At 36.3% G+C, this 12,080-nt stretch overlaps 1 protein-coding gene across 3 annotated transcripts in view; it reads right to left on the reverse strand.

Moving 5' to 3' along the window:
• ABL2 (ABL proto-oncogene 2, non-receptor tyrosine kinase) overlaps positions 1–12,080 on the reverse strand; it is a 94,750-nt gene that overhangs the window by 15,813 nt on the left and 66,857 nt on the right. For all 3 annotated transcript variants that reach the window (XM_031936957.1, XM_023501802.2, XM_031936958.1), the window contains exons 2-5: positions 10,168–10,338; positions 7,419–7,714; positions 5,283–5,555; positions 658–742 (exon numbers count right to left, since the gene is read on the reverse strand). In XM_031936957.1, coding sequence (XP_031792817.1) covers positions 658–742; positions 5,283–5,555; positions 7,419–7,714; positions 10,168–10,338 — 825 coding nt within the window. The remainder of the gene's footprint in view (positions 1–657; positions 743–5,282; positions 5,556–7,418; positions 7,715–10,167; positions 10,339–12,080) is intronic.

Genomic DNA, 12,080 nt, shown 5'->3' on the forward strand with positions numbered 1-12,080 from the left:
GGTTGAAACGGTAAAAGCACCCATTACTAAGTGGCCATGATGAGTCTTTCTGTATTTGCACTCATTGTGAAAAAGCAAACAGTCCATTGCTGGGACAGTTCTACCCACATACAAAAAGGGTTAATTTCTGAGGCCATTTCTGTTTGAATTAGGGAGGACAAGAATGATGGAGAGAAATATATCAAATGTATCAAAAAGAGAAATAAATTGAAAATAAGTGGAGAATAACTAACTAAAGGAAAAACGAGAAGGACATAATATAAGTAAAAAACACTCAAGGGGAGATTATTTTGTGTCAGTACAAAGGAGAGAGTCCAGGCTTAGATGACTGGGTGTAGCCCAGTTCCTCAGCTTTGACATCTTACTTTTTCCCAGCTCAGCTCAATTTGATGTTTCTACTGATTCAGGCAAAAATATGCAATGTTGAGTTATTTTTATGAATTATACTAACATCCTTTAAGTCAAGACTATTTTTTAAGTGATTTTTAACAAAACACATAGATTCTATAAGGAAACCTGAATTACTAGCTTTTTTTTGGGAAAAGGACCCATTCTGAAAATTTCCTTTACATTACTTTCAAAGAGACATATTAGAAATTATAAAACAGAGACTAAAGGATTTGGAGCAATCTGGTAAAAAGATAAAAAAAAGCTTACCCAGCAACTGTACTAGATTAGGATGCTTGATTTCCTTCATCACAGCAGCTTCTTTTAGGAATTCCTCCACTTCCATGGTATCTTCCTAAAAAGAAAATGTAGAGGGAAATACCCTTTTTTAGTTTCTAGTGGCCAGCTCATTTCTCTGCCACTTTACCTCCAAACTTATGTAAAAACCAAAATAAGAAATGAATTCTGAAGACATGAATTCCAAATACTTCTTTTAGTTTACTATAGGAAGAACTACTCCTATTGATAAGAAGAAATGGCCTTGAGTCTACCCAACATTAAAATGACCTAAAAAACTCCAATTGATAGATAAGTGAAGGGAAGCAATCATAACCTAAAAATATCCAAATCAAAGGGACTATTGTTTTCCAGCATTCTTTCTCCTTTCTTAAGGAATTCAGCAGCTGGCTTACTGTCTTCTCCTCCTCCCCAATTCCTGTCTTGATACTAGCAGACTTCAGTATTCATAGAAATAGACATTCAAAGTGTGTATCTCTAAATCTCTAATTCCTCAGCTTCTTTAAATTCCATGACTTGCTCCTTTCACTACTACTCACACAATGATTCTCACTATTACCTAAAATATTCTATTTTCCTCCTTTAAAACTTTGACATTTCTCTATATTATGTTAACCTTCCATCATTCCATCTCTCCCAGGTAAACCTGTTTTTCACTCTCACTAAGACCTCTAATTCCACTACTCCTTAGAGTTTTCTCCAGACTTTATTTTCCTCCCTTTCCAACTTCCATGTCAACTCAACATTGCCCCCATCTTCAATTCCTTTATCCCAGTGCCTTACCAACATTCAATCTTTGTCAAACCTCAACACTAGATTATTCCCTTTATTTGCCTCCTCTAATTCGCTCTCAAGTGGTACTAAATGGAGATGGAGGAAACTTCACAGCCATGCTGATTGGGTACTATAAAATTATATTATTCACTTTAACTAGATCCTTACTGCAGCAAAACAATACTGTTATTCCTCCTTAACTGATTCCCAATCTCAATTCCCACAATTGCTATTCCAAGCCTTCTTTCCTCAAGCCTCCACTTTGACCCTTATATCCCAACTAAGGATAATGATTTCTACTTTACTGAGAAAACCAAGATCATCATTTTCTTTTTTTTCACCTCAAAATTCCTTGAGAATTCTTTTTTTTCCCTTTCCTCACTAATGACCAAGAGGCTGTCTTTCTCTTTGCCAAAACTAATTTTTCAACATGTATCCTTGAACCTATCCCCTCCCTTTCTTTCAAAAGATTGCAACCTCAATCGTTCCCTCCAATTTTCAATTTCTCACTACTAGTTTTTCTACTAACCTCTAAAACAGTCAAATCTCCCCACCCCCCCTTTAAAATTTCTTTATCAGACCCTATCTTTTCAAGTTATCATCCTACTTACCTTCCTATCTCAAACTCCTTCAAGAAGGAAATAAGCCTCCATTTTCCTTTTTCTCATTCACTCAGTAGCCCTTTGCAATCTTGCTTTTGATTTCATTACTCAACTGGAATTGTTCTTTTCAAAGTTACCAACTCTATGGGTTTTCTCAATACTAACTTCTTCTAGTTTGTCTCTTATGTGTCTTGAGTTCTCAGTTCCTTTGGCAGGATTATCATCCATACCATGCCTTTTGTGTATTCTCCATGGCTGTACCCTTTTCCTCTACTCAAACTGCCACAGACTTAGCTATTATCTCTATGCAGATAACTCCAGATACATACAATCAGTCCAAGTCTCTCTACAGAGCTTTAGTTCAACATCATCACAGGTTGCCCATTAAATACTTTAAACTCCATGCTCTAGAGATATCCCAAACTCAACATGTCTAAAATTGAACGCATTGGTGAAATGAACAGGACCAGGAGATCATTATATACTTCAACAATACTATATGATGATCAATTCTGATGGATGTGGCTCTCTTCAACAATGAGATGAACCAAATCAGTTCCATTTGTTCAACTCTGGGAAATGAGTGTGAACTACTACATAGCATTTCCAATCCCTCTGTTTTTGTCTGCTTGCATTTTTGATTTCCTTCTCAGGTTAATTTTATATTATTTCAAAGTTCAATTCTTGTGCAGCAAAATAATGTATGGATATGTATACATATATTTTATTTAACATCTATTTTAACATATTTAACATGTATTGGTGTACCTGCCATCTGGGGGAGGGGGTAAGGGGAAAAGTTGGAATAGAAGGTTTTGGAAGAATCAATGCTGAAAAATTACCATGCATATATCTTGTAAATAAAAAGCTACAATAAAAATAAATAAAATTGAACTCACCTAATTTCTTGCCAAACCTTCCCCTCTTTCAAACTTCCCTATTTCTAACAAAGTACCATCATCCTTCCAGGTTCACAACTTTGACATTGTCCTGTACTCCTTCTCCTTCCACAATGCTCATATCCAACCATTTGTCAAATCTTATTGTGTTTCCCTCCCTTTTGCTCAATTCAACCCATAAGTCAAGCTTTTATCACCTTTTTCCTGGACGATCACAGTAATTTCCTGATTGGTCTTCTTACCTCAAATCTCCCTCTACTCTAAACTATCTTGAAAACTATTGCCAAAGTGATTTCTCTTATCCACTGATGCAGTCACCTGATTCTACTGAATCAATTCCAGTGGCTTCATACTGTTTCTATGATACAATGTAAATCCTTAGAAGACACTGTTTCATTGTATTTGTATTCCCAACACCTAGCACAGTGACTACCATATATAGGTAACTTCATCAATGCTTGCTGACTAATCAACATGGACAAAAGTAAGAAAATACAAAATACGTACAAAGTAAATAAAAAGTAATTTTTTGAGGGAAGAACAATAGTAACTGTGGAAACCACCTTCTTATAGAAGGTGGCATCTTTAATGAGCCTTGGAAGAGAGCTATGAATTCTAAGAAACAAAGCTAAGGATGGAGGGCATTGTGGCAATGGGAAACAACCAGGGCAAAGATGCAGACATAGAGGTGGACTCTGGTCCAAGGGAAGAGCAAATAGATCAGTTTGGCTAGAAAGCAGAATGTGGGAAGGAGCATTATTTCCTGAAAGACCAAAAATGCAGATCATGAAGGGCTTTAAAACCAGACAAAGGAATATATATTTTATCTGACAGGCAGTGGGAAGCCACTAAAGTTTCTTAGGAGGATAATGGCATGGTCAGACCTATGTTTCAAGAATAGGAACTTGCCAACTGTGTGGAATTCAATTTAGTTAGAGATTCCTTGTATTATTCATTGAAAATTAGTTTGCCAGCTATGTTGAGTACTGATTGAAAAGAGTAGGCAAGGAAGACCAATTAAGAGGCTAGTGCAATAATCCAGATGTAAGATAATTAAAGGCCTGAACTAGGGTGGTGGTTTTGTGAAAAGAAAATGGGATGATTTTAAAAAATAAAAGATGCTGTGGAAGTAGAATTGGCAAGACTTGGTACTGATTGGGTATGGGGGAAGAATAAAAGAGAATAAAGTTTTGTAGCTCACTCCTGAGTTGCCAACTTAAATGACTGAAGGATAGATAGCTGAACAGGTTTGAAAGAGGTATTGTTTGGAGCAAAGAATGGATATGCTAAGCTTGAGATACCAACAGAACAGAGTAGCCACTTAGAAATGTCCAGTGGACAATTAGACAGTGATTCAGAACTGAAGCTCAGTGCTGGATATAAAGATCCTGAGAGGATATAAAAAGGATATTTGAATCTACAGGTATTGCTGAGGTCACAGACAGAATGTAGTAAGAGATGAAGACCAGGACAGAATCTTGTGGTACACCCACACAAAAAACAGGCTCAGAGATGGTCCACCATAGAAGACAGAAGAGAGGGGCTTTTTTTGTAGGAGATCCAGAAGACAGCAGTTACAAAAATTAAAGGAAAAGACAATATGTAAAATGAAGTGGTGGTCAACAGTGCTACAAGCATGTTTCCTTATTTGTAAAATGGACATCATTACACCTGTATTACTTAAAGCAGAGTTGTAAAGAAAATGCTTTGTAAACTTAACACACACACACACACACACACACTCTCTCTCTCTCTCTCTCTCTCTCTCTCTCTCACACACACACACACACACACACACACACACGTACACACACATGCACACACTCACTCTATGAGATTGGGATGACAGTAGAAACACTGATTTAGCACAAGATTGCAGAGAGAAAAAAATGTGAGGGCAGTAGCAAGAACACAGAATAAAGTATAAACCAGTTCACTAAAGCTAAGTTTTTAATCCGCTTCATCCAAAAACTGCAATTTAACAACACTAGCAGAAACCCTGACTAGAAAGGGGAATGCAAAACATGTTTTCTTGTTTCAAAAGATGAAATTTATTTCTAACTTCCCACTGAGAGCAATAACTCCACAGTCTGACTCTCCCACATATGGGTTTCTCTGCAATGCAGTCAACTGTCTCTACTAAGATAATTTGCAACTACATCTTCAGGAAAGGACCTGAGGTTAACTATCACAATTTGCTTAAGTGTTTGGCATCTGTGGGTGGAAAGCACTCAAAAGGCAAGGAGATGCTGATATTTCTAAGTGAGTAAGCTCAGTTCAAGAAACACAAGAAGCCCAAATAGAGAGATTTTCAGCTATTTACCTTCAGTGTTTTCACAGCAACGGTAAGACTGTATTTCTTCCAGACACCAACATATACCTCGCCATATTGGCCACCCCCAAGTTTGTGCTTCATGGTGATATCAGTTCGTTCCATTTCCCACTTGTCATGGATAGGGGACACTCCATAGACTGTAGGCTTATTGCACTTTGGTGCTGGATAGTGCAAGGTTGTCACCAGCCCATCAGCCACCGTAGAGTGATGATGAACAAGCTCTGCCAAAGTGCTAAATCGGCTTTCTGCTGTCACATACACCTGAGACAAAATAGGGAAAGAGGAGAGTAGTAAATGAAAAACAAAACAAACAAAACCAAACCACCAACTTGAAAACACAAGAGAGTAAAAGTGAATATCTTTATTGAGCTAAAACAGAGAGAGTATTCAATATTCATAGATTATATGAAAAACCTTGATACCAAAGGCAGCATACAACTTCAACTACACTATCCCTGCCTTTGAGAGATGAGGGGAAAGAAAGTCATTCAGAAGCTAATCTCTGTGTAATAAAAATATTTCTATAAAGAAGGACTGAATCATTTGCAAATGATTATATAAGAAGAGTCAAGTACAATTAGACACATCTAATTCATACCAATATCCTATAATGAATGATAAGCAAAGTGCTCAACATGAGCCTCGGGCACATAAATTGCTTACTATTTTCTGAACTGTTTGACAACCTTTCAGAGACACAGAGACAGAGAAGCCTTTTTAAATCAATCTCACATACTGAGCTTTAGCCTATGACATGTACTCTGTTTTAAGATAAAAGGATAATTACAATCTACAAAGATTAGGAGGTGATTATTAAACTTTACAACTATTTATAATAAGGGGAATTTCATCCAAATTATTTAATATATTAAAATTTTTTAAATTAGAAAAATACTGAAATCTTGAAAAACTAATTTTCAGGCAAATAAGGAAGACTGCCCAATAGCAGTCTGGTTTTAATTCCAGATCTATCAAAAATTGTGGTCTAGAAAAAGTAATTTAGCCACTTCAGGCTTTGGTTTTCCATCTTTAACAAGGGAACAGACTAGACAAATATCTAGGGATCCCTCATGCTACAAAATGCTATGATGCTTTATTTACTGAGTACACCAAGTCCTCATCCACTAACATTTCATTTGAATGCTTCACTGTGGTTTGGGAAATGACCTCCACACTCCTGAGACTATGTAAATGAAGCTAACAGAGTGAGGTAATAAACTCTTGCAGATTTTATCAACTTGCAAAGGTTCTTAGCATGGTCCAGGAATAAATTGTAGAGTAAACTATTATCTCTAGTCCAGCCTAAGTTTTGGTTCAGCCTAAATTCATCACCAGAAGGTTGCTCACCAGGTGATAAAATATTTAGTTACAGAAGCTCTTTAATGATCTTCTACTAAGGTATAAGAGATTGCTGGGAATAAATAAGTGCAGGAAATGTTCTTTTTCATGAAATGAGGATCCATGAAATACTACAAGACTCACTTAGGTGAAAACTGAAAAATTGAAAATTGAAAAACTGTTCTAGGTCACATGGTACTAAGGTCAATCTGCCATAATTTATAAAGTCACAAAATTTATCATCTATGATTTTTTTTTTAACCAACTTCTCTTCCTAATAAGTAACAGGACCTTGTACTCAAAGTAAAAAGGATATTTTATCATTTTTCAGAGCTATGACTTCAACAGATAAAAAAAATTATTTACAAGGCTATTTTAAAAGCCTTTGGGAAAAGAAATTATATGCTGAAGAAAAAAATCTAAATAGACCAAATAGCAGTTGCCTTTATTTGCCAAATGTTCAAGATTTTTAATTTTAGCTCTTCTAATACTTCTATATACTATTATCTTTGTAACACTTCACATTTAGAAGATATTTTTGCACATGTTTGATGCTTACAATATTATTACTATTCAGAAACAAATAGGGTTGGTATTATACTCATTTAATAGAAGAAGAAAATCAAGGCTTAGAGGTTAAATACGATTTATTTACTCCAAAATCACACAGTCATCAATTGACTCCAAAAATCTAGATCCCAAACTAGCTCTTCTATGTGCAGGCCTTGTTTTTACAATACCATTCAGCCTCTTAGCTCCCATGAAGTACTCGGGGGCATAGCTTACCTTTCCATCTGTGGTGGTATTGATCCTGTAGTGATATACACGTCCCTCGTACCTAAGCGAGATGGATAGTTGCCCTGGGCTGCTTTCACTCTCCCGCACAAGGAAACTGCCGTTGATAAGGCTGCTAAGCAGATATTCAGCTGCACTTCGGGACACTGGCCCATGGTACCAGGAATGCTTCTCCAGGCTGTTCACTGGGGTGATATAGTTGCTTGGCACCCACCCTTGCCCATTCTTAGAGCGTACCTCACTCCACTCACCATTCTGGTTGTAACCTAGGACTCGGAGCTTTTCACCTGGACAGAAATTAGCAACAAAGGAGGAAGTAAAAAAAAGAGATTTTTAGGGTTTTTGTTCAATTACAGATACAAAACCAAAAACTCATTAACAAAACATCCCGAGAAACAAACATTACTTTTGGGGGTTTCTTAATAAGAAACCATAAAATGAAATTAAAACCATTATCTGATTTATTAACAAATTATACACACTAGAAAGAAAAAGGAATCTAAACATAAAAGAGAAAACTTAAAATCTGAGGACCATAACAGCTGAAAGCACAATCCTTTGACATCATGATAGAATAACTCAGATTAAAAAAAAACAACAAACCCAAAATGTATCAATAGAGCAAAAATCTGCAACTATATGAAACTATTTTGAAAGATCTAAGATTTCACTAGTATGGGTATTTTCCTCTTCCACTAATAGAAATCCTACTTCATTAGTTCATATTATCAAAAAGAATAGTTTGCCTTCTGATTGGCTCTACACTAAGCCAGGCTATTTTTCAGGTGACAGACATGCAGTAGGTCACTGAGTTAGTATTTTCACTAACATTTCATATTATGTTATTATTTCAGATCGGTCCACATATTGTCTACACATCCAGTCATTTTCACTTTGTCTTCCCCATCAGAACATGAGCTCTTTGAGGTAAGGATCATGTTTCCTTTCTTTCCATCTCCAGGGCTTAGCATAGTGCTAAATAGGCACTTCAAAATGATTGCACACTGAATGACACGACTCCCTTGTTTTACAGAAGAAGTAATGGAAGACCAAAGATAGTCTGAGCACAGTGGAGAAAGCCTCTCCTCTAAAACTCTACAGGCTCCAGAGTAAATCAACCTGGGTTCAAACCCTTCCTGCTTAATTGGGCAAGTCCCTACCCTTCCCTGGGCCTCAGTTTACTTAAAGATGAGAGGGTTGAAGGAGATCACCTTGGAGGTCCCTTTAAGCTTTGGACCACTGTGGAACCAAAGGCCAACCATTAAGCCCCTGAGTCTCAGGTAATTCCTAAGACTTCTTTCTAGAAGGGAATCTATGTTTGTGAAGGAATTCCTTCCACTGAGGAAATCACAGATCCTTGCACATAGTGATGAAAACTATCAACTCCTGCTCTTGTGAGGAACATGAAGACATTCTCCTTAAGTAAATGAAAATGTACAAAGAGGTATCAAACTTTTAGCTTGTAAAACTCCAGAGTGAAGCCAAAACACATTGAACTAGAACTGGGAAATGTTTAATAAAATAAACAAAATTACAATATAACATAATGTTATTTGTGATTCCCTAAACCAAAATGTGAGATGAGTTTGCCACCATAGTTACAGTCTCTCTATAGATGATGATGATGATGATAGTTAAGATTTATATAGTATTTTCCTGTGCCAGACACTATGCTAAACACTTCACAATTATTGTGTCATTTGATCCTCACAACAGCTCTGGGAGGTAGGTGCTATTTTTATCCCCTCTTTAGAGATGAAGAAATTGAGGCAAACTAAGGTCTAGTGACTTTCCCAAAAAATCATACAGCTAGTGTTTGAGGCTAAAATTGAGCCTGAATCTTCCTGACACTAGGCCCTATGCTCTAGCTATAATATTCACTAGCTGTTGTGGATGGATATATTATATTTCTTCATCTGGGAATCCCACAATATTGACTTTGTTCCCTTCCTAGTGCCAAACAGTGTGCCAAAAGCTATAGCAAAAGCTGGATGAGGGTTAGAATTCACCTCATATTTTACCTTTAAAATAAAACAAACTACATCCCATTTGAAAAAATGTCAACCCCCCCCCCCCCAAAAAAAAAAAAAAAAAAAAAGCAGCACCTTTTTTCTACCTTTCTCATTATACTACCACTAAGTGATATATATTATTTAGGCAACACAAATTATCTTCTCCAAATTAGAAATCAATAGGGGCGGAAGCATAACTACTGTCATTGCTTTTTTAAAAAAAATTTCTCTGAGGCAAATAGCAGCAGCATCTCATATACAGAGACCATAATGCTGGTTGTTTTATTGTTATTAACAATGCACTATGCATCTGTATACTAGGTTTTGACCATTTAAAAAATGTTCTCACAAATGCTTTATTTACTTTTCAAATCAACTATCTGTGATGTCAGCAAACAGGTGTTATCCTCATTATACTGGTGAGGAATCTATGCTTGAATTAAATAATGGCACAGTTAGAACCAAGACCAGAACTCAGTAAGACACTGGGGAGGAAAAGAAGGTATTCTAAGTGAATCCACCGCTCATTAGCTATGAATCCACCACTCATTAGCTATGTGATCTTTGGCAACTCAAAAGACCACTTTGAACTTTGGTTTTCCTCATCTTTAAAAATAACATGATTTTTAAGGGTTTTTTTTTAGCCCTTAAAAATCTAAGATTCTATGAATTTTAACACATTTTCTACATGAAACTGAAAGGTGTGAAAACTACCCCCATAAATGTACCTTTGGTGATGCTGAGTGTGTTGTCACCACTTGCAACAAAATCATAAAGTGCAACAAAGAGATTGGGGTCACTCTCAGTGGCTCCAAGCAAATTCTCCTTGGAGCTCCATCTGATGGCTTCATTCAGTGCCTGGGATTCAGCTTCACAGCCATACGGACGGTGAAGGGCTTCTGAAAAGACACAAAAAGAAAAAGATATTTAACTTACATGCAATGGCTAGAAATTCATTTGAATTTGTGCACATAATTTCTGCCATTTCTGTGAACTGAGCAAGTTCCGGGGCATGGATTTTAGGGAAGAAGAATCTTGTGTCTTTACCAGTATTTAATAGGTAACCTCTTAACATTTTAGGCATGCAAATTGCTTTTTGCAGTCTGTATATAATACAATGGCCATAGAAAAGAATATAAAAATAAGGTTTCAGCTCTGTTTTCTATTCTTCCCCTAAGACTTCTTGCAGTCATAAATCTAAGCTTTAATTTACCAAAGTTAAAAAAGTTAGTGATATGGAAAATTCACTATTTCTTAAAATAAAACTGTAGAAATTCAAGAAACAAATAATCAAGAATTCTGTTAATCACAATGAATATTTTTTAAAGATTAAAGAATAGGGGTGTGTGTGTGTGTGTGTGTGTGTGTGTGTGTGTGTGTATATATATATAAATGGCTTATTTCAATCAAAAGACAAATCCCAGAAAAATTAGAAGAGAATCTTTAAGGTAAAAAATTATCACAAAGGCACCAAATGGCTCAGATCTTGTATTCTACAGAAAAAAAAAAAAAAAAACAACCTTAATACAAGAATTCCTAAAAATATCTCTATTACAAAGTATCCTGATTCAATATAAGAAATTCATGACATTTCAAGAGTGTAGTCATTTTATATAAGTTGATTAAACACTTATTGATTGCCAGATACCATGATCGGTATCAGGTATGCAAGTATAAAAGAGAACCTTCCTATATCCTGCTGCAAAATAAATAAATATAAAGTACATAAGAAGATATAATGATTTGGGCACAAGGCACAACTAAGAAAATCAGGACAGTCCTCCTAGAGAATGGCCTTGAAGGAAGTGAGGATGAAAACATCATTTATTAACTGCTTATTATATATGCCAGACATTATGTTAAATGTTGAAGATCCAAATAGAAAAGGGTAGACAATTCCTACTGAGTAAGAGCTCATGCTTCTTGAGATAAACAACCCATAAAAGGAAATTCAGCTGCAAGGTGAATGCAAAACCTCAGATTAAGGTAAAAGTTGGCGCTCATAGAGGGTGGGTTACTTTAGTAAAATGGTGACAGTGACATGGGCTTGCAGGAAAGAGAAACAAGGCAGATGATAAGGCCAGATGGTCCTTCACTGCACCAGAAGAAACAGACTTGGTGACTCCTATAGCATTTAAACTATGTCAACAGTAAAGCAGCCCAGAGGAAGGCTGGAAGAAAGGAAGAGAAAGAAGGGAAGCAGAGGAAGCTCAATAGTGATGGCAGGGCTTCTTAGCCCTGGGCCATTCCAGAAGAGTTCTAAGGGGCAGAGAGAAGGAAGGAGAACATTCTAGACAAGAAAGTAGCCTATGAAAAGGAAAAGAAACAGAAGATGGAATATCATGTAAGAGGAATAGTAAGCAGGCCATTTGGCTGAAACAGAGTAGGTGAAAGAAAAGGTGTAATCATCTAAGATTAAAAAGGTTTTAATTGCTAGATGATTTCTAAGCAACTAGCACAATTCTTGGCACTGAAAAGATACAATAAATGCTATAAAAGAGCCAAGAGCAAGCCATGAAGTTTCTTAAATAAGGAACTGACACGGTCAGATCTGTGCTTTATTTAGGAAGACAGGTCCTCCTATTTACTTCCCTCTCTTTCCTCCCCCCTTTGTTTTCAAATCATTCATGGCCTCTTTCCC

Source organism: Sarcophilus harrisii, chromosome 4 (genome assembly GCF_902635505.1).
Source record: "Sarcophilus harrisii chromosome 4, mSarHar1.11, whole genome shotgun sequence".
NCBI classification, from domain to species: domain Eukaryota; kingdom Metazoa; phylum Chordata; class Mammalia; order Dasyuromorphia; family Dasyuridae; genus Sarcophilus; species Sarcophilus harrisii.